This window comes from Prionailurus bengalensis, chromosome D3 (assembly GCF_016509475.1).
Source record: "Prionailurus bengalensis isolate Pbe53 chromosome D3, Fcat_Pben_1.1_paternal_pri, whole genome shotgun sequence".
In the NCBI taxonomy this organism is placed as follows: domain Eukaryota; kingdom Metazoa; phylum Chordata; class Mammalia; order Carnivora; family Felidae; genus Prionailurus; species Prionailurus bengalensis.
In genome coordinates, this window is record NC_057356.1 from 41,101,080 (window position 1) to 41,124,837 (window position 23,758).

At 34.5% G+C, this 23,758-nt stretch overlaps 1 protein-coding gene across 1 annotated transcript in view; it reads right to left on the reverse strand.

Annotated features, from left to right (window-relative positions):
* SMCHD1 (structural maintenance of chromosomes flexible hinge domain containing 1) overlaps nucleotides 1-23,758 on the reverse strand; it is a 169,232-nt gene that overhangs the window by 102,386 nt on the left and 43,088 nt on the right. The window contains exons 9-20 of the mRNA XM_043558406.1: nucleotides 23,088-23,178; nucleotides 22,194-22,404; nucleotides 20,019-20,139; nucleotides 19,757-19,940; nucleotides 18,217-18,411; nucleotides 16,335-16,448; nucleotides 15,679-15,785; nucleotides 14,877-14,959; nucleotides 14,161-14,274; nucleotides 7,483-7,560; nucleotides 7,284-7,403; nucleotides 2,854-2,998 (exon numbers count right to left, since the gene is read on the reverse strand). Of these exons, the coding sequence (XP_043414341.1) occupies nucleotides 2,854-2,998; nucleotides 7,284-7,403; nucleotides 7,483-7,560; nucleotides 14,161-14,274; nucleotides 14,877-14,959; nucleotides 15,679-15,785; nucleotides 16,335-16,448; nucleotides 18,217-18,411; nucleotides 19,757-19,940; nucleotides 20,019-20,139; nucleotides 22,194-22,404; nucleotides 23,088-23,178 (1,563 nt within the window). The remainder of the gene's footprint in view (nucleotides 1-2,853; nucleotides 2,999-7,283; nucleotides 7,404-7,482; nucleotides 7,561-14,160; nucleotides 14,275-14,876; nucleotides 14,960-15,678; nucleotides 15,786-16,334; nucleotides 16,449-18,216; nucleotides 18,412-19,756; nucleotides 19,941-20,018; nucleotides 20,140-22,193; nucleotides 22,405-23,087; nucleotides 23,179-23,758) is intronic.

Below are 23,758 nucleotides of genomic sequence, written 5' to 3' on the forward strand. Positions count from 1 at the left end.
GTACTTCAAATAATGTAGAGACCTATGCAAAGATGTATTACTGTAAAATTTTGCCATGTTGAGAATTAAAAGTAGATCCTATAAGCTTTCAGAAAAAATACACAGAAAACACAAAAATGAAAGTAAAACTAAGTTTAAATTTATCAACAGCAGAAGCTAAAAAGCAAAAATAGAGCAATGCCTTCATAATTTTTTAATAATTTTTTAAATGTTTATTTTTGAGAGAGAGAGAGAGAGAAAGAGAGAGAACACAAGCAGGGAAGAGGCAGAGAGAGAGAGGGAGACACAGAATCCAAAACAGGCTCCAGGCTCTGAGCTGTCAGCACAGAGCCGAATGCGGGGCTCAAACTCACAAGCCGTGAGATCATGACCTGAGCTGAAGTCAAACACTTAACCAACTGAGCCACCCAGGCGCCCCAATGCTTTCGTAATTTTGAGGAAAATAGTGCCCAACTTTCAATACAATCAAGTAGAATAGAGACATTTTTGAGAAATAACTGTCTCTCACAGGTACTCCTTCAGAGGAACCTAGTGAAGGATGTGTTTCAGCAAGAGAAGCTTCTAAAAAACTGGAGAGCCATGAAAAAGTAAATGCTAAGTAAAATAAGCTACTTAACAGTCTCACAATTCAGGAATGTTTCCTCAAGGACCCGAAAGACAACTCTCTGCAGTGTACTCATCAAAAAAAGGTAAAAATCCCTATCTCCCAGTTTTCTGAGCCTAACTTCCAGTCACCTGACTCCAAATTGCAAATCCTACAGCCAGTGGTAAACTTAGTTATTTCATCTTTAAAACATGAATATATAAGTTATAGCCACTTATCCACATAAAGGAGTAAGGTTTTCTTCAGTCTTTGCAATCTCTTTATCCGATTGCCTATGATAATTATGACATTTTGGTTTAATGTTCAGTCAATAATGAAACTGTTTTCTCTTCTACCTTTATGAAGAAGTTTTCTAGGTTGAGGGGTAGGTTTTGTTTTTAATTTTATTTCCTCAACACAGAGGACAAAGGGAATTGCTAAGATGAAGGTGAAGGAAGATAACAGAATGTCAACTATAACAAGCATAAACATAATCAGTATAGACTTGAGCACATCACAAGCTCCAAGAGAGATGTCTCCAAAAATATGAAACTGATAGATCATCTATGCACTTAAAACATCTTAAGAGGATATGAGACAATTTGGCAGAGAGCATAGGGTTTAATTTGTAATAAATTTATCCAAGGAAAAAAGTAACAAAGTTGTACAATAAAGTGACTAGTATCTACATAATTGCAACACAGCCAGCACTAAATACCAATCAAGCCACAATATAAACTTTACTGAGGAATACAGGAATAGGAAGGAAGCTTATCTGTAACTGAAGTGGCAACAAGAGGATATCTTTATCTACAGCTGTAAATCAAGCAATAATGCCTACAACTGAACAATGAAGAATAGCAATTCAAAATGTAGGTATGTGGCAGTAGTTACGAACAGATTCAAGTAAGAAAGTTGAAAATGGTTCTCTGAGAAGTGAGTTGTGGGTGGAATAGAGAGGGCAGAGAGAAAAGAAACTGCCCTTTTTTTTAATAATAAGCCTTAACATACTATTTGATTCTTTAAATTATATGTATGATTTTTTTTAATTAATGTAACACTGAAAAAAAAAAAAAGAAACCCACTCAGAAAATGGTCTTGGTTGAAGATAAATTCACATTTTTTTTTAGTAAGGATTTTTTTTTCACTAAGTTGAAAACTCCAAATATAAATACGCATGCACATGTGACAGAGAGTTCTTATGTAAGAATACCCTTATAAGGATAGGATAGAATTATAATCAATAATAGGTACAAAATAAGGCACTAATATTTTCTATTTGTGACTAGAAGGGATATACTTTTAAGTGTTTTATTTTTAAACAAACACATTTAAGTGTTCAACTTTTCCATTACCATTTAATATTCAACTGAATGCAGTATGTCAAAAGACAAGAATCAGTTTTTGCACCTTAAGAGAACATAAAGCTAAAAAACTCATTTTGAGTATTTTTTATAACCATATATTGTTTTTCAAGAACTTAACCATGTGAGCTTCTAGAAAGCAAATACTATGTCCTTATTCACTTCCATATGTCTAGCTACAAATGCCTACAACATAGCACATGCTCAGATGATTAAGAGTGAACGATTACAACACAAAGGGAAAAAAGTACAGACACAAGAGAAGAAAACATATGTAACAAGTGGGCTCAAAAAGACAAATTTGGCAGCTAATGCAAAAAAGAAACAATTAGTATTCATGCTCTTGAGAATGAACAAGAGTTTCTCCCAAAGCACCTTAAAAAGAGAGAATGGAAAATAATGAACATCCTCAATCATAGTTAAGTTTCTGATTTCTTATTGTAAGCCAATCACAACACTAAAGAACTATTACATAGAGGAAAATTCTAAGGAAAGGCTCAAATTTCCATGGAAACCATAAACTTTATGGCTATAGTTTAAAAAAAAAAAAAAAAACCCAAAACTGTATTACCAGGTTAAAAACCTTCTAGAGTAAGCAATAACACTAAGTTTAAGTAGCATTAACTTTCTTTCATACTTGCAGAATAAAATGGAGTAAGACAGAGCTATCACTTTCACTTGAACAACTTTAACAATAATTTGTCAAAACTAAAGCAATTTATAATGACACTGTAGTCACAAAGCATAGCCTGGGAGTAAATAAATCCCCCAGATATTATAAAATATACTATACACTCTAATTGATAAATCTAATGTTAAACACACACAAATAATTTAAGCTAAAAAAAAAAGACTAAATGCTTAGTAAATATGAAAAATCATATACAAAGTGATCCTTCAAATTACCTTGCTTCAAAAACTGGCTGAATATCATTTCCTAGTTGACTAGTATGACCAAATTCATCCTGAAACTCCAGAGGGATATTGAATGGGACTCCAACACGAAAAGGAGGATCCATAAGACCAAATGAAAACTTCTCTGGTTTACCCTCTTTAAAAAAAAAAAAAAAAAAAAAAAAAAAGTAAACATGAGAAGCAAATTCATAGGTCAGAAACAGCCATATTTTATATACAGGATATTAAATTATGACAAAGATGGCATTTTAAATCTGTGAAAAACTTATATAAATTAAATCTAGTGTTTTTAAAAATTTATTTATTCATTTTGAGAGACACTGGGGGGGGAGGAGACAGAGAGAGGGAGAAACAGAGAGAGAGAGAGAGAGAGAGAGAGAGAGAGAGAGAGAGAGAGAGAGAGAGAGAGAGAGAGAGAATTCCAAGCAGGCTCTGTGCTGGAACTCGCGAACCATGAGATCATGACCCAAACCGAAACCAAGAGTCAGAAGCTCAACGGACTGAGCCATCCAGGCTCCCCTACATAAATTATACCTATAAGCCTCATGGGAAGAGTCAGATATTTATCTCACTATATATAAATTCTACAAAATTATTAGAATATAATGAAGAAAAACTTTATAACCTTATCATAGGAGAAACTAAGGCAAAACACAATATCCCTCCTCGTCAGTGGTTAACTGTAGTGCGGAGGCAGATGATTCCACCTCTGACATAGTTTCAGAAGGTCAATAGTAGCCTAAAGCTATGTTACAATTCCTGCGTCATTCACCTCACTTCATCTCATCACAGGCATTTTATCACCTCATCACACAGGCATTTTATCATCTCACATCAACACAAGAAGAGTGAGTAAAGTAGTATAAGATTTTTTAAGAAAGAAAGTAATTTCTATTACTGTATATTTTTATAAATGTTCTATTTCATTGTTACAACAATCTCTTACTCTTATATAATCTCTTACTGCCCCTAAATTATAAATGATACTTTATTATAGGTAGGTATACACAGGAAAAAACAGTACATAATATGATTTGTTACTATCTGCAATTTCAAGGGATTCACTGGTTGTGGTACTGCAACATTTCTGCTGCACACAAGAGGGATTACTGTACTCAGGAGCTATGAAAGAATGTATTTAGCAAAATACATTTTATTAGTTATAATGAACAAAGTTAAAAGAGATGCTTTATATGATAAAATATTTACAACATATCCAACAAAGGTTTAAAATCCCAAATACATAAAAACCTCCTATAAACCAGCTGTTTTTTTTTTTTTTTAAACGTCTATTTATTTGTGAGACAGAGCATGAACGGGGGAGGGTCAGAGAGGGAGACAACCTGAAACAGGCTCCAGACTCTGAGCTGTCAGCAGAGAGCCTGACGCGGGGCTCGAACTCACGGACTGCGAGATCATGACCTGAGCCGAAGTCAGCCGCTTAACCGACTGAGCCACCCAGGCACCCCACCAGCTGTTCTTAAAGTGTGGTCTCTAGTCTAATGGTTTCAGCCATCCCTTGGGAAATTATTAGAAACGCATATTCTAGGGTTCACTCAATCCTACTGAGTCAGAAATTCTGGGAGTGATGCCCCACAGTCTGTGTCTTAATAAGTTCTCCAGGTAATTAAAATACAAAGCCAAAATTTGAGAACCACAGCTTTAAACTATTAAAATGGGCACAGCAAACAAACAGGCTTTCACAGATGACACAGCCCAAGAAAGGCAAGAAGAGGTGCACAACCTAATAATTAAACAATTTAACCACCAAGTAGGATAAATACAGAGGTCAGCCAGGAATCGGCACAGGAAAACTGGAACTTTCATAGTCTGCTGGTGAGGGTACCTTGGCACAACCTTTAGGAAGGGCAATTTGACAGTAATGTATTTAAACATTAAGGCATATACGTATCAGTTTTGCAATTCTACTTTTTGGTGTCCACGCTACAGAACTTCTAGCACATGTACACAAAGCAGCATAAATTTTTCCCCATATAGAAACATGGTTTGTAACAGCCAAAAAATAGGAAACAACCAAAATGTTCATCAATAGAAAACTACTTCAACTATAGCATGTCCATCTATGGAATGTGTTCCACAGCTCTTAAAACAATGTGGTAGATCTGTACGTACACAAAGGAACAATTTCTATGGTGGCCCTATTGATTGATTAAAGAAGGTAAGGTGATCACAGGCACTTAAATCAGCTCTCTCCAAAAATCCCATAATAATGGCACTACAGAGATTTTATTCAGAGATTTTTTTTTTACAGAGGTCTAAAACTACGAAAACAAAATATACAATAGCAATAGGTTTTGAAACTGGAGACCATACGGGTTCTCCATATGTGTTAAGTGTAACTGACTTAACGGAAAGACCCAAGAACATCAAACCCTCAATTATCAACAAAGCAAGCAGAGAACCAATCTAATTCACACTACAGGATACCCAAAGTCTCAGGGATGGTATGTTGGAATGAAACCGGAATGAAAAGGACCTGCTGAAGTCTGTTTAAAGAAAGAGTTCCCCAAATCCCTACTCCTCAATACACAAAACCAGTCAATTGTCTTCCTCATCCCCACCAACAGATGGCTAATTCTCTGAGGAAGATAAAAGAGTAGGGTTAAGAAGTAAGGGGCAAAGCACTATTAAATGTGTCACAGTCTGCTGAAAATAGCAAGTGAAAGTTTAGATAGGTGTGAGAACCCCAACAGTCTTCCCCAGCTTGCTCCCAAAATGCTGGCAGCCAGGTATTTACCCACCTACCAGGAGACTGGAAGGCTCTACTCTGGGGAATCTGAACAGTCAAAAAAAGAAAACCTAAAAATTCTCATAATCTCCCCCAAATGAACTAAAAGCTTTCAAATGTCCTGTCGTTAAGTGTAAGCAAATCACTAGTCGTGTAAGAGATCATCTATTCTAAAAGGGGAAACATTTAAAACAAAAACAAAACCATGGAGGAAAATGACTATGAATGAAGTTTAAATGCTTCAAAAAAGACCACCACTGTTATTGATACCCTCCGAGAATCACTGAATATATGAAGTAGGCAGACAATGCTTTGAATAGGGAACAGAGAATAAAAAATGACAGCATAAAGGAAAAATTCAATAGAAAGGGTAGAATATCGTGTTGAAGGAATTTCCCATAATATAGTAGAATAAGAAATGAAAAGTAGAAAAAAGAATATTAATACACCAGTGAAGAGGTCTACTGTCTTAATATTAGATAACGTGGAAAACAGAGTAGGAAATCAAAGTAATTCAAGAAAAATTCCTAGAATTTAAAACTTCAGAAACTAGAACAAAAAAAAGATTCTCCAAACAACTGGGGGACAGAGAAGAGGCAAGACTGGGGTTGGGGTGAGGGGCAGAGAGGCTCACAAGCAAAGGTCAGGAATCTGAATAGCTTTAGATGTTATCAGCAACAACAGAAGAAAACAATGAGGACTTCAAAAATTTTAAAGAAATATCATTATGAATTTGCAATGACACAGAGCTAGAGAGTATTATGCTAAGCCAAATAAATCAGAAGAAAGATGAATACCATATGATTTCATTCATATGTGGAAATTAAGAAACAAAATAAACAAGCACAAGGGAAAAAAAGAGGCAAACCAAGAAACAGACTCTTAACTACAGAAAACAAACTGACGGTTACTAGAAGGAAAGGTGGTGGAGGATGGGTTAAATAGGTGATGGGGATTAAGGAGTACACTTGTCAAAATGAGTACTGAGTGTTGTACGAAAGTGTTGAATCACTAAACTGTGTACCTGGAACAATTTTATGCTGTATAGTCACTGTATATTCAAACTGAAATTTAAGTAAAAACCTTAAAAGAAATGATTATGAAGCAGAATTATAGAGCCATTTTATTTATTTATTTTTTTAATTTTTTTTTTTTCAACGTTTATTTATTTTTGGGACAGAGAGAGACAGAGCATGAACGGGGGAGGGGCAGAGAGAGAGGGAGACACAGAATTGGAAACAGCCTCCAGGCTCTGAGCCATCAGCCCAGAGCCTGACGTGGGGCTCGAACTCCGAGACCGCGAGATCGTGACCTGGCTGAAGTCGAACGCTTAACGGACTGCGCCACCCAGGCGCCCCTTTATTTATTTTTTTGAGAGCTAGTGCAAGAGGGGGAGAGGCAGAGGCAGAGGAGATCTCAAGCAGGCTCCACGCCCAGCATGGAGCCCAATGCGGGGCTCAATCTCATGGTGGGGAGATCATGACCTGAGCTGAAATTTTGAGTTGGACACTTAACTGACTAAGCCACCTAGGCACCCCTATAAAGTCATTTTGAGATAATGATGATTATACAACTGGCCAAACATCTTTTACTGAATTATTTATCTATTCCCCCTTTATTTAAAATGCCACCTTCAGCATAATATGTAGTTATATACTGGTATTTCACTTACCTTTAACAGAAAATTTAATTGCTTTTGATGGTAGCGGTCTTCCTGCATACGTGTCTGCATTACTTTCATTCAATACAACTTGTAATTTCAATGTATAATTCCCCAACTTTTGAATATTTTCTGGACAAATTAAGAAGAAATTAAAAATCAAGTCAACATAATACTGACATAATTTTTAACATTCAGAATAATAACTCACCCATTTTTTTAAACCAGTAAGGCCATTTTCCTCCATGTTGACTAATATGTGAAATGATTTCTTTATTTCCATTTGAAGCTTAATAAAAGAAAAAACAAAACATTTATACCTTGAGAAACTGAAAACAGAACATGAATATGAAATGTCACACTGGTATCAAATATCTTTATTTGTTGTACATTTTAAAATTGTTTTAAAACTTCATCAAAAGATCTAAAGTTATCCTATGCAAGTGAACAGCATAATGAAAATTAGCTCATTAAAACACCTTTATTTCTTAAAAATATATCTTGTAAATAAGATTGATACAAAAGAACAGAGATAATTTTTTGATATTAAAAATAATTTTCCTTAAGAGTTTTCAAGATTAAAATACTATATTTATACAGAATAATCGCTAAGACCTAGTGACCTATTGTTATGGGAAAGGAGTAAAAGCATATATATCAAACATACTACCTTTTTTTAAAGGAAAAGACAGAAATATAAATACATTCTTGCTCAGTATTATAGCACGAAACACAGGAAAGATAAGCCAAAAACTAATAAAATCATTACGTAAAGAGGGAAGAAACAAGAGTACAGGGATGACATAACTTCTCTGAAGTTTTATTTCTGACTTTGAAATTATGTGAATGACTTAAAAATTCAAGAAATTGCATTAAAATACAGCAATTCATAAACAAAACCAAAATGTGTATTAAGTAGGTGACTTGACTACATTTTAAAAGTATATTTCGGGGCGCCTGGGTGGCTCAGTCGGTTAAGCGTCCAACTTCAGCTCAGGTCACGATCTCACGGTCCGTGAGTTCGAGCCCCACGTCGAGCTCTGTACTGACAGCTCAGAGCCTAGAGCCTGCTTTGGATTCTGTGTCTCCCTCTCTCTGTCTGCTCCTCCCCTGTTCATGCTCTCTGTCTCAAAAATAAACATTTAAAAAAAAAAAAAGTGTATTTCAAGTAACATTAGAATCATTTTTACTATTTATACAGAAAGAAAGATTTTAAGGACAGGGCTGCAAAATAGTCCAATTTATCAAGTCTTATTGTTAGTAATTATATTAGTATTATTATTTTGAAATGAAATACATTGTAGGATAAAGCAAATAACCATTAATGTTAAGGAATCTGGATTTTCAGCATTAAAGAAATGAAATAAAAGCATAAAGTCAAATTAGTTCAATAAAAACCCAAAATGTCAATGTAAATTCAGTTTTTCTTTTCAAAAAAATGTTTGTGATTAGCTATCAAAAAGCTTAAAAGCAATTTCACCTGGGGGCAATGAGCAACTCTACCACTCAGATTGTGGTCTCTAAACACCATTCCCCACAGAAAGGAACCAGGAGTAATGGCTGAAACCAAGTCTAGGGTAGAACATGTATAACAATATTCTAGGATATCTTGAGTCAGGAAGCAAGAAAGCTCGCATCAAAGACAAAAAGGATCACATCAAGGAAAGAGAAGAGCCAATATGAAGGCACATCAAAATGAATGAATGTTAAATATATAAAACCCCACAAACTCACAAAAACACTACCAAAAAACAGAAACTGCTCACCAGGCATTATTGTACAGCAACAATGCTTAACTGGTAATTTGTAATTAAAGAAAAAGAATTATACTTTTTGCTGCCTTTCCTATAAAAGCTGCATTTCAGGTAAACCAATGAACCTAACTGATAAAATTCTTCACAGATGAAGTCTGGATAACAAATTAGGAAGAAACTAAAAAATCAGAAAAGAATTACCTGTAATAACTAATTCACCAAATAATTCAGGCAAAATCAACAATGGATGAGACTATTACATAATGGTTGAAAGAGAACTTTATAATTAGCCAAGTGAATTTAATGATCCATTAGCAGCACTTAACGTGGAACAATCATGTATCATATGCCTCTTAACATATAATACCATAAGAAACTCAGATTAGGTATAAAGTACTGATTCTTACTTTACAAAACAAAAATATTAGGAACCCAAATGTATTCAATCTTTTAGGCTTACCTTCCAGTTTTCTGGCAATTGAACAAATAGGAAAAGTAGTTAAATGACATCCCAAAGGAACAAACAGAATCTGTGAAATCCACTACACTACAAGTGATTGAGTTCTGTCAGCAAATTACTGGCATGAAGAAAAAAGGAGGGAGCTCTACTTTGAAAAAAAGAAACTGAAGACATATAATAACTAAATATAATACATGTGTCTGATACCAAAACCACCACAAAAGTCTATCATTTTAGAAAATCAGAGAAATTTAAGTTGGATGGTTATAAGATGACCAAAAGGAATTACTGTGATAATTCAAATTACACATTTTTAGAGATGCATGTACTTGAGATTCACCACACACACACACACACACACACACACACACACACACACGTACAACCAAATACTTCCTGTTGACTTAGGTTAACCAATATATCTTGGAGCCCATTACATAATTTAAAAAATGTTGCAACTGTAAATTTATAATGAATATTAGACAGTAAGTCATTAGAGTTCTCTAAAAAAGACCAAGCAACTGTCTGATATCTTTTTTATTTACTCAACAAAAACTTAATAACTACCTCTTGTATCCTAGGCACTAGAAAAAAGTGAAAAAAAACCAACAATATGCTTGCATTCATGGAATTTCCATCTTGCAGATCAAGGAGTCTGCCAACTACTTTATTGCCCATGGCTGCTTTCATTCTAGAATAGCAGTTAGGTAGCTGTGACAAAGAATTTAGGGTCCTCAAAGCCAAAATATGTACTATTTGATCCATTACAACTAATTTGCCACCTCTGTTCTAGACAGCAAAGGCACATTTAAGAAATAACAAAACACCAAGTTATACAAATAAATCTAAGTATATTAGTAGAAAACTAGAAAAACAGAAAAAAGTCTAAGAAAGTGGCAGTCTGAAACCTGAGAAATGGTTTTATCAAAGATATGCTGTTTAGGGGTGCCTAGGTGGTTCAGTGAGTTAAGCATCCAACTCTTGATTTAAACTCAGGTCATGATCCAATGGTTTGTGAGACTGAGCCCCGCCCTGGGTTCTGCACTGTCTGCTTGGGATTCTTTCTCTCCCTCTCGCTCTCTGCCCCTCCCCTACTCTTGCTCTCTCTCAACATACATACATACATACATACATACATACATACATAAAAAATAAGAAAAGTTGCTGTTTAAAAGTTGCAGGCAGAGGAAATACATACAAAGGTCCAGAGGTGGGAAAATTGGGCTTGTACAGGAACAAAAAGAATTATGATTGGGAACACAGTGAGGATGAAAATGTTAGAAATAAAGTTGAACAGGGAGACAAGGCCAGATCATGTGTGGAGTCCTGCAGAGCTATGAAAAGCCTAAAACTAACATCATATTCAGAAATAAAAGTCTGAAAGTTTTCCCTCCAAGATCATGAACAAGAAGACAAGGATGTCTGCTTACACCACATCTATTCAGCATGGTACTGGAAGTCCTAGCCAGACCAATTAGGAAAAAAGAAAATCCACTTTGTAAAGAAAGAAGTAAAATTTCAACGTTTGCATATGACATAATCTTTTCAATTTTTCGTAATGTTTATCTTTGAGAAAGAGATAATGCAAGCAGGGAAGGGACAGACAGAGAGGGAGACAGAGAATGTGATGTGGGCTCTGTGCCAACAGCAGAGAGCTCAATGTGAGGCTCCAACTCACAAACTGTGAGATCATGACCTGAGCTGCAGCCAGACACTTAACCAACTGAGCCAGCCACCCAGATGCCCCAATGACACGATCTTTTATGTACAAAGCCCTAAAGATTCCACAAAAAAGCTGTTTACAGTCAATAAATAAATTCAGCACACCTGGATGATACAAAACCATGTTCATGTATTAAGATGACAATAGCACCCAATGATTTATAGATCCAATATAATCCCTATCAAAACCCCAATATCACTTCTTCCAGGCATAGGACACCCATGCTAAATTTAGATGGAATCTCAAGGGACCCTAACAGCCAAAACAATCTTAAGAAAAATAAAGTTGGAGAACTCACATTTCCTCTGAAAGTTTACTGCAGAACTATAGTTATCAAAAACAGTGTGGTACTGGCTTAAGAGCAGATATAACAGACCAATGAAATAGCCCAGAAATAAAACCTTGAATATATGGTCCAATGATTTTTGACAAGAATGCCAAGACCATTCAATGGAGAAAAAGTGTTTGATTATTGGTGCTAGGAAAACTAGATATCTACATGCAAAAGAAGTTAATCTATATAAATTAAACTCAAAATAAATCAAATAACTAAATGTAAGAGCTAAAATGATAAAACTAATCTTATACACGAACATTCAAGAAAAAGCTTCCTGACACTGGATTTGGCAGTGACTTCTTGGGACGTCAAAAGAAAAGGCAACAAAAGCAAAAAACAGAAGAATTGGACATTATCAGAATTAAAACATTTTCTGCATCAAAAAACCCCATCAATAGGGTAAGAAGGCATTCCACAGAATGAAGAGAAAATATGTGCAAATTATACAGTATCTGGTAAGGATTATTCAAATATAAAAACTCCTACAACTCAAAAACAACAGAATTTAAAAATGAGAAAGGACCTGAATAGACTCTTCTCCAAAAAAGATACAGAGATGATCAATAAGCACACAAAGAGATGCTCAATTTCACTCATCATTAGGGGAATGCAAATCAAAACCACAAAATACCACTTCACACCAATTAGGATGCCTTTTATCAAACAAACGGGTGGGGTGGGGAGGGGCAGAAAATGACATGTGTTAGCAAGGATGTGGAATGTAAAATGGTGCAGCCACTGTGAAGAACAGTCTGACAGAAAGTTCCTCAAAAAGTTATACATTAGAATTAGCATATGATCTAGCAATTCCACATCTGGGTATATGCAAGAGAATTGAAATAGGGGACATAAACAGATTTATGCATACCAATGTTCACAGCGACATTATTCATAATAGCTAATACATGACAGCAACCTAAGTGTTGAATGATGAATGAATCACTGATGAATGAATGGATAAACTAAATGTGGTACACAAACATACAATAGAATATGATTTCACTTACTTGATTCCACTTACTGAGATACCTAAAATAGTCATATTCACAGAGACACAAGGTAGAACAATGGTTACCAGGAGATGTGGGGAGGGAGAACTATATGTTTTTAAATGGTTAACATGATAAACTTATGTTATATATATTTTAACATAATAAAAAATGTTTTTGGTTGGAAAAACTATAGGAGGGGGGGGCAGGCAGGAGAGTCCAAGTCACAGCAAGACTGAAGGATGCTATACTGCTGACTCTGAAGATGGAGGAATGAGCCACGAGCCACAAGCCACAGAATGTGGGCAGATTCTACAAGATGGAAAAGGCAAGGCTGCCCTAAAGCCTCCAGAAGGAACGAAATCCTGACACTTTGATTTTAATCAGTGAACCCCATCTGGAATACCTAATAAATGGTGGGTGGGGGGGTGGGGGTGGGGAAAGGGTTGGAGAAATAAGGTATCGGGTGTCACAAAGGCCAAAAATGAGAGTATTTCAGGAAAATAAGTTAGTCAAACTGTTCAATGCCAAGAGACCTAAGAAGACATTTACATAAAGTATATAGGATCACTGACTAGTTTTTAAATTGTTGGAAATAAACATATATCAAATAAAATACTGTATCTTCAAAATCCATGGATGAGACACACAGTATGTAGGGATAGAACAGATCCTTAAACGTAAGTGAAAATACTTTTAGGCCAATAAGAAAAAGCAACGGACAAGAAACAAACAAGATGATTCAAATTAGGGAAATATAAAATGAGCAAGAATACTCATTTCTTCTCCAGTCAACAGGCCTACAATCTAAGCCAAGTACTTCTAGCTCACAGGTTCAGAGCCATAGTTTTTTGATTTACAACAGATTTTATGGATTAGCTAATCTGAATTCCTATCTAGTACAAATTCCTACACATATATACACCATATCTTATTTTAGCCCACAGTCACCTTCTTGGGAAAATTCAGAATAAAGGGTTTAAAAAAAACAGGGTGCCTGGGTGCTGAGTGGCTCGGTCAGCTAAGCATTGGATTCTTGGTTTTGGCTCAGGTCATGATCTTGCAGTTCGTGAGTTTGAGCCCTGCACTGGGCTCCACACTGAGAGCGCAGAGCCTGCTTGGGATTCTCTCTCTGCCCCTCCCCTGTTCGTGCTCGCTCTCTCTCTCTCTCTCTCTCTCTCAAAATAAGTAAATAGGGGCGCCTGGGTGGCTCAGTCGGTTAAGCAGCCGACTTCAGCTCAGGTCATGATCTCTCGGTCAGTGAGTTCGAGCCCCGCGTCAGGCTCTGTGCTGTCAGCTCAGAGCCTGGAGCCTGTTTCGGATTCTGTGTCTCCCTCTCTCTGACCCTCCCCTGTTCATGCTCTGTCTCTCCCTGTCTCAAAAATAAATAAAACATTAAAAAAATTTTTTTTTTTTAAATGAAGTAAATAAACTTAAAAAAAAAAAAAACCCTTGGAAAAATACCGATTAAAAAATTAGTCACAACACACTTAATATTCCTAACTTTAATCAAATCTACTGTGTCTCTCAGATTGTTAAGTCATCGATAATTATATGTAGATATTAAAACCTGCATTACACATTTAAGAACAAATATTAAAGATTCAAATTAGTTTGCATACTTACAATGCAATATAACTTTGAGTTCAACCAGGAGTTTCTTTGACCCTCCATGACTTGTTCCTGGAAGCTTCTGCATTGCTTCCCCCTTTTTATTCAGTATTTCAATTCTTAATGCACCTACCAGTCCAAAATTTAAAATAAGCATGTCTTAGTTACACTCAAAAAATGTGATGAGGTCCATCAAATGATGAATGGATAAAGAAATTATGGTTTATATACACAATGGAGTACTACATGGCAATGAGAAAGAATGAAATATGGCCCTTTGTAGCAACATGGATGGAACTGAAGAGTGTTATGCTAAGTGAAATAAGTCATACAAAGAAAGACAGATACCATATGGTTTCACTCTTATGTGGATCCTGAGAAACTTAACAGAAGACCATGGGGGACGGGAAGGGGGGAAAAAAAAAGAGGTTAGAGTGGGAGAGAGCCAAAGCATAAGAGACTCTTAAAAACAGAACAAACTGAGGGTTGATAGGGGGTGGGAGGGAGAGGAGGGTGGGTGATGGGTATTGAAGAGGGCATCTTTTGGGATGAGCACTGGGTGTTGTATGGAAATCAATTTGACAATAAATTTCATATATTAAAAAAAAATGTGATAAGTCTGCTAGGTCTTGACACAGTGTTTTAATTCATCATGGTCTTTTACATATTAAATATGTAAGACACACAAAAAGCATATTTTCAGTATTAAGGGGAAAAAAAAAAAAACATACCAATGGGGGTTCCAGCAGGCCTAATCTCATTTGGCAATAATTCATCTCCTTCAGGCCAAGTTACTGATAATCTATCAGGGAGCCTATTATGAAACCAGCATATTAATGTTTCATGAACTATGTTAACTATGGTCTTAATAAAATAAATACAAGTCACTAGAAACTGTAATATTTATTTTTGATATAGTATTTTGAAAGGCTAATGCTAAAATTCTATATGATTAATAATCTAAAAAAATTTCCCTAACCATTACTGTGGTTACTGAAACAGTAATACAAAATCTCTTGGTATTAAGAGCCAAGAATTATCAATTGGGGGGAGGGGGTTCCTCTGCTCTTTTACAGTACAAGTTACCTTTGGGAAATACAATAAACTATAAGAAGAGAATTATTGGTGAAATTCAGTAAGAATCAAAATGACTGCATCATCAGCCAAGCAAGAGCTACAAACAGTTTTTTCTACTTTCCTTTACTTCTTTGGTACTGATCTTTACCTCCCAACAGTTACTACGACTTTCTTCTAGTTGTAGGTCAAACCAAGTTGTTTTCTAACATATTTGAGTCATAGCACCTATAACAATGACACTTTAGATACATAAAATTTACTTTTTCTACAAAATGCAGGATTCTGTTTTACAAAGCTCTCAATTTTTTTTAACAGCAAGTTCATCACAATATGTAAATCTAAGACTACAAATGTCCTATTATGTGTCCATTAACAACACACTCAAGAATAGTTAAAAACGCTATGATTCATTTTTTATTTTGTTACTCTTATCCTGCAATTTGAAATGTGAATTACCTTGCCATTTCATCTTCTACATATTTTTTCACAGCTTTCTCAGCAACTGTCCTATCGAGCTTTGCAATTGGCACAGTTTTTACTTCATCATACAGTGCTTGAGGTTCCTGAATAATTTATATCAACATTTCAAAAAAAATATTCAAATTTGGCTACAATGAAAACATTTGTTTCTTCCAAAGAAACATTTTACCCCAATTAAATATGTAAGTCATAATAACCATTATTACATTATACCACAATGGTTCTATTTTTCATGTAACCTCCTTACACATAATTAAATACCATTCAATATTATCAAGAATATAAGGATAAAGCCCACTCTCATTTTAGAGTTATTCATCCTTGAGAAAGAATTCTGGCTCCAATTTTTTACTAGTTTGTGGGCCTTGGACAAAATTTGCACTTTACAAAATTATTCTGACAACTAGAAATAACATACGTATGTTTGTTAAACATTGGGCAGATGTTAAGCTCTACAGATTATTGAAAATACCAAATAAGAAACACAAAAATGCATGCTAACACTAATGTATCCAACAGAAAAACCAAATGCAAGCAAAATATAAAATACTGTATCTTTATTTCAGCATTAAACAAAAATAAGCAGTACCAAGAGGCTTCCAATAAAAATGTTTTATTACTTGCTATCTTACCATTGCAATCTGAACCTCTCCTCCTGTGGCATATACTTCTCCATCATGATCACCATAAAGAAAAAATTTTACTATACTTCCATAAAAGAGAGGAAGTGTCTTGATTGTCTTGACCTAATAGTTTTTAGAAAAAGGCTTTTAGTATTTACTAAAACAGGTTTAATATTCATAATCACAGGACTATTTCACTGAAGGGGAAAATTCAGTATCGAAAAATTACTGAAAAAAAATTCTAATAAAGTTGCATTTATTTATATTTGCTTATATAAGTTTCCCACTTATTCTTAACATACCTTTGTAAAGACACAGGGGCTTCTTCATACAAAAATGTCATTGCTATGCATATGTCTAAAAGGTCTAGAATTCCTCCAAAGTCAATTATGAAGCCAAAATACCTCAAACCCTTTTTTTCCCCACAAAATCTTGCTTTCAGACTATGAACAGTGACTATGAACAGTGAATAACTCTGACAACTTATTCCTTTCAAATAAACTGGCTCAAAGCTTGCCTATGGGTACTTCTTTTCCTTATGTGGCTTTAAAAATCTAAAGATAATTTTCATTAGTTCAATTCAGAAACTCTTGACAGGGACTACAAGAGTTTATACACAACCTACTTTTTCGGCCTCATTTCTAAACTATTTCCTTTCACACACAACATGCTGCAGGACAACCCAACTTTACTACTTGCTGTTTCACTGCACTTACCTGTATTGTTGTCTGCGTTCAGATTATGGTCTCTCAGAAAGCACCTTACTCAACTACCACACAGAACTTGACAAAAGTGTTCACTTCCTCCTTGTAACTCACTGCTTGACTTCAGGGTTTCCTTCTATCTTTATCCCTTTCATTTTCCTTTGCCAGTGCATCCTTTTCACCCTACCCCCCCTATGTGTTGGAAAAGCCAGGCTCTAACTTCACACATTACACCTCTCTAGATGATCACATACAATTCCCAGGCTTTAAACACACGGTGACTCCTCTCCCACTACAGAGTGAATGGACACCTTCAACCTTTGTAGTACCTGCATAAACACCCAACCCTTCTACCTCTTTCAAGATTCATACAAATGCCACTTCTTGCCCAAAGAATGTCATGATTTGCTCTTCTCCCAGGCCCATTCATAGTCAGAAAATGCTGTCCTCTCCTTCCAAACTGCCAAAGCAGTATTCATTCTCTCCTTTCAAGCACTTGTTCTCTTATCTATTATTATTTATGTTTAGGTTATTACCAAGTTTAGACTATAATGTCCCTAAGGACAAAAGCTCTCTCTCCTAAATCTCTTCATTCTCTATAATGTAATCAACAAGTAGAGTAACTTACAAGCAGCAAACAGGTAACGAAAATTTAGCAAAAAAAACAAAAACAAAGCAAAAACCTCATTACATCACATTAAAAAAATTTAAGACTCTCTGGGGCGCCTGGGTGGCGCAGTCGGTTAAGCGTCCGACTTCAGCCAGGTCATGATCTCGCGGTCCGTGAGTTCGAGCCCCGCGTCGGGCTCTGGGCTGATGGCTCAGAGCCTGGAGGCTGTTTCCAATTCTGTGTCTCCCTCTCTCTCTGCCCCTCCCCCGTTCATGCTCTGTCTCTCTCTGTCCCAAAAATAAATAAATGTTGAAAAAAAAAAAAAAATTTAAGACTCTCCATTTGAGTAAAGTTTAGTGCAAGAAAAAAAAATAAAAACCTTACTAATAGAGCCTTTGGGAAATAGGTTTTTAATAAATGCCACATTAAATTATGCCATTAAAATCAGTTTGATATTTTCATTCTTTCCTGGCTCCTGAGGAGCCAATACATGCACTATTTTGTTGTTAAATTCTAATACATCTCATTCAGTTTCAATTTCTATTCAAAACTGAATCCAGAAATAAGTTAAACCTACCAGCTGTCCTGCTTTATATATTTTTCCATCCCATTCTATTGCTGAGTATGTTGCCCAGGGGCCCTGCTTTTTAGAAGGAAGATCGGGACGTGTAATTATTCCTTTAAAAGATGTAAATTTTATTTGTTTGTCATACTTCTCATGACAGTCCTTCAGCCATAAAGCAAATTCTCTATCAATTTTCATTCGCTGTTCCTGTAAAAAACAATTTTTAATGCTCTATGAAATATAGCTACCAGTAAACAAATATAACCATAGATGCTTGTCATTCATTCCTTTTTTTCTTCCACATACCCCACCCTCAGAAAACCTAATAGAAAATTAAAATATTCTGCTGGAACTTTCTCCCATACAAATTTAGATTTCTAACAAAAGCATTACTGAAGAAAAAAAGTCTTTGCTATCATCTTTGGAACCAAGGTCTCAATGGTCACTACCAACAACAAAAAGCTTTCCTTCTCTGGTACGAATTTAAGAGTACACCAAAAATGATGGATACTGGCTGCCTAGCAGAAAGAGAAAGGTGATAAAAATTTCTCTCCATTTATCAAGCATGCATATACATACATACATATATACATACACATATATATACACACACACACACATATATATATACACACACATATACATATATACACACACACAGTAAACATACCTACAGCGTATCTATGGTATTAAAATATCACTGGGGGAGTGATCAGGGGTAAAAAAGGTCTAAAAAGCTCCTTATGAGGAGGATAATGAAAAAAGGGTTGAGAAACACTGCTATACTGAACACATTTTTCCTTTTACATATTATATATACATATATATGTATATATACGTATATGTATACATATATAGCACCCATTCAAAAAAAGTTAAAACACATATAGAAAATTAAGTGTTTTCTAATAATAAGAAAATGTGTTATTGTTTACTATTCTTCACCCTGTTGGAAGATAGTATAGAAAGATTTACACTCAAGCATAAGCTGTTTAATGCCTGTCTTTAAGAGAATTAGTAGGGAAAAAAACCTCCACAGTACATGCTTTTGCAGACAATAACACATGAAGTAAAGTTCGTTTCTTCCTACATATCTTACTGTATAATATACCATTTCCAAATGAAAATGGAACAAAATAAAAGATGATTTCACCTTAAATTTATTAACTTGCAACTGGAAAACCAATCTTATCACTGAAGAAAGTTAAGCCTACCAAATTTTTATACTGCACTTCAATGTATAGCCCTTATAGTATAAAATATTATTTTATATGCTCTCATCAAATGGACATGCTTCTGTCGCTTCTATTCACTGTCATAGGTCTTAATATTAAGATCTAAATATCTGTAAAATTTTCATCCAAACACAGCCTAATCAGTTTGAAATTTTTGAGTAATGTGAACACATAAATGCTCAAGAATTTATATTCTTTTGATTTAATAAAATAAAAAGCATAAAAAATTATCAGCACAAGTCTATACTACTTGTGATTTTTCTTGTACTTAAAATAGAACATAGGCAAATATTCAAAATTTATATTTAAAATCATACCTGTCCATTTAAAATCCTTGTGAAAAGGGTGTTCTTGTCTTTCAATTTTAGCTCAAGATCCATAAAAGTCAGTTTATTTGTGCTGACCTGGAATTTGTCATTAGTGAATAATGCACCAGATATTCTATTGTAACATTCAATTGGCGCAAGCCCTCGCTTCTTCGGAGGAGTACACCAGTCAAAACTTGAACAGAATAAAACATTAGTTAGTAAAAGATAAGGTTTATAAATCAATGTAATTTCAGCAAAAATCAAAACTTACTCTTCAACAGATGTATATGGTATTAGCCGTCCATTCCAAAAACATTCAAAAATAGGCCTTTTTCCTCTTGCTGCTTTCTCAAGTATAAAACAATCATCATCATCATCTTCATCTTTTAATTCTAAAGCAAATGCATGAATAGAGCAAAATGTTTATTGCTATAGAGTTTATGCAATTTATACCACTTCTTTAAGTGAAATATTAAAGTTGCTTCAGAGAAACTATGACAAAAGCTCATTAGGTCTCTCACACTGTTTTCTGTAAAACTTAATGACAACTTTAGTTTGCCCTCAGAAAGGCAGATTTCTGAAGTTGTTCCCCATTACCAATGGTGTTCTTATTTATATTAATATATAATTACTTACATTACTTATCAATCTGTGTTAGGAGTACTACACGAGCTGCTAAGCCTGCAATCTTTAAAATCTATTTACAGTGTAGAAGAGTCACACATGCAAAGAGACTATGCCCTATAGCAGAATCGCTCTTCCCTACAAATACAGGAGCTTGAATGCTGTACCTCAAATACAAGTTTCACATTTCTGTCAGAACCAGTAGGTTCACATAAAAATCATCTGAGAAATCTACAGTATCTAGTAGCAGCAACTGTGCCTATTTTGAACAAATTAATAACACTAAACTTAATTTTACTTTAAATAACCTATTAAATTTTCAAAGATCAAATTCAGGTGATACAGCTACAATTGTAACATATTACAAAGCATCAGAAGCATTATTAGCACAATTGTCTATAACACTTTTATGCTTCTGAGCAATATATTTTCATATATCCAAACAAATTAGGATCAAACACTATGGTCCTGATAGAGTAACGCCTTAGTTATTTTGGGATTCAGGCACCTACACAAAATAAACTCTTCTTCCCCCCAAAAAACACTCAACAAAGAAGTTCCTTTCAATCAAACCCAATCACTTTGCTCTTGGAGAATCCCTCTGGACCACTCAACTTATTGATTCTTATTTTAAGATATCACTTGAAGAACTTTATCTTTTTGTCTACAGCATACAAAAATGACAAAGGTTGGCAAATTAAAAGGGGGTCAGCTACATTGTGGAAGGTAGAGCCACACTTACTAATAATGTTGGACACTATTCTAAGGATTTGTACCAGCTTCTTATCTAAAATTCACAACACCTCTACAAGGAAAGAGATTACCTCCCATTTCACAGATAAAGAAACAGATAAGGAGTAGTTTGTCAAAGTTTACACAACATAAAGTGTCAAAGATGGGACTTACATTAGGAAATCTGGTTCCAGAACTCACAAGACTAATAAGTATTCTGAATGAGAAAGTTTAATATTGTTACTCTATGTATTCAATGCAATCTCAGTACTCCATCAGGATTTTTTTTAAGTGAATGTACAAAGTGATTCCAAAGGTTACCCAAAAGAGCAAAAGATTAAGAATTTTCTCAAAAAAGAATGTTAAGTTTCCTGATCTGCAAGTATCAACATACAATACAAAGCTATAAAAGTATCATTATTCATGTATATAAATATAAAATAGATCAATAACTTAAAGAATTCAAATGTGTGTACTTATTGGAACTCAGTATTATAAAATATTTCAAACTATTTAAAAAACAGTAACATCAAGTAACTGGTGCTACAAAACCAAATACTCACATGGAAAATATTAAGGCAAAGCCCTACCTCATTGTAGTACAAAAAAAGGAGATTCTACATGCATTAAAGATCTAAACATAAAATGATTTTTAAAGAGAACTACAGGACATTTTTATAATCTGGAAATATAAGAAGGCTTTCCAAAGCAAGACAAAATCAGAAAGCATTAAAAAAAAAAAAAACTGACATGACTATGAAAAGCTTAAAACTTATTTATAAATACCTACAAAGATAATGAGAAGACAATATGTAAAGGATTAATATGCAGTACATAGCTAAAAGTTCAGTAAGCAATTCATGAGAAAAGAATATGTAATATTCTTTAAAGCCAGTGTTTTACTCATCTGGAAGTGAATACACACATAAATCAAGAATTATAAAAATTATAAATACCTAAGAATTTAAGACATGCTTAAGAAAACAAGTTTTAAAATTTATCTAGCCCTAAGAGCCCAACTAATAATAATCATTAAAAAATTCTAAATCACAACTTCACACTTTGTAGCTAAGATAATAGATTAACATACTTGATGGAAAGCATGGATCATCGGGGTAAGTTTCTCTATCATATAAGAAAGGGTGGTATCGAATAATCCCTTCCACTACACCATCTCCTTCAACATGAGCCTTGAACTCAAAACTATCAGCTGCTGTGTTTATATACAACGTCTGCATGTCATCTTCTATTTCCCTTAGGTTGACAATCTTAGGTGCCTTCCCCTTTTCAAACATAGAAATCTAAAATAAAAATAAAACAAAAATAATTAAATTCTATGGTGACTTCACTTTTGCTCTCAACTATGATCTAACAACAGAATAGGTAAAAACTTGTATTTAAACAAGTAATCATATAGCTTAATTAAATAAATATATTTATATATGGGTTAAATAACCATAAGTAGCATCCCAATAAGGAACACAATATGCTACTTAAAAAATAGAACATAAGCAAAGCAGAGCTAAAGAACAATTAACTCAGGAGTACATTTAAGGCTTCTTGCTAGAGGTAGGAAGTAAGACAACGATGCATGTGAAATTCTTTCCAAAATGTGGGCAAGGATATGGAGAACCCAATATTCATGTTCTATACTTCTAAATCTTACTTCACCATCATAAGACTTTTATGAACAAAGAGAAACTTTATATCCCTTTTCCTCCCCACTTTGATATCTGATGTTCAGCAACAACTCACATCTCTAAAGAAGACAGGAGAAAAAGCAAATACTATAGTAAATAAAGGTTCAAAAACTACACAGATCTAATAATGATCTCTCTACTTAAATATTAAATTGCCAAAATACTTTGGTAAAAGACAAAGAGAAAAGGGTTGTCTATTGACTGATTTTTCTTATCCAAAGTCATTTGGAACTGGAACAGATACCTAATAACTTGTAATATTTTAAGAAAGAATTTTATCTTACTTCAATATCAATGTTGTTGAAAGGTCCAACTTCTTTTGATGTACGTTTTTCATTGCCTTTTGGGCCATGAATATAGTAATGATAAATATGCCTAAAATATGGAAAAATAACTTTATACTTTTAATTCAATTTAATTCATAAAATTACAGTTCACATAATAACCTACAAAAATAATTTTTATGACCACTATTTGGCAGTATCTATTTGGTAGGTACCAGCCAAGCACTATACTAAGCATTCTTAAATACGGTATACCATTTAACGGTATAAACAATTTGAAATGCAGGTATTACGATCTCATTTTATAGATATAGAAATTGGGGTGCAAGGAGTTTACACAATTTATCTAAGGTTACAAAACTAGAGCTGGAGAGAGGTGGACTACAATCCTAGCCTTTCCAACATCAAAAGCCCACATAAATTACACTTCTAAGAAGTATAGTATGAAAACTAGAAGGCAAGAGACTATAATTCTACTTGTCAGGCATGTTCTAAAATAGACTTAAATAATCAGGGAGTACACAGGATTGGATATTTTTAAGCTATCTGAATATGAGAATGTTATTCTAGAACTCTCGTCTCTCCTCTCTTACAGAATTGAGACATTCTTGCCCTAACATTCCTAAAGCAAAACTAATAAATTCAACATAATCCCTTTAAAAACCAATTCA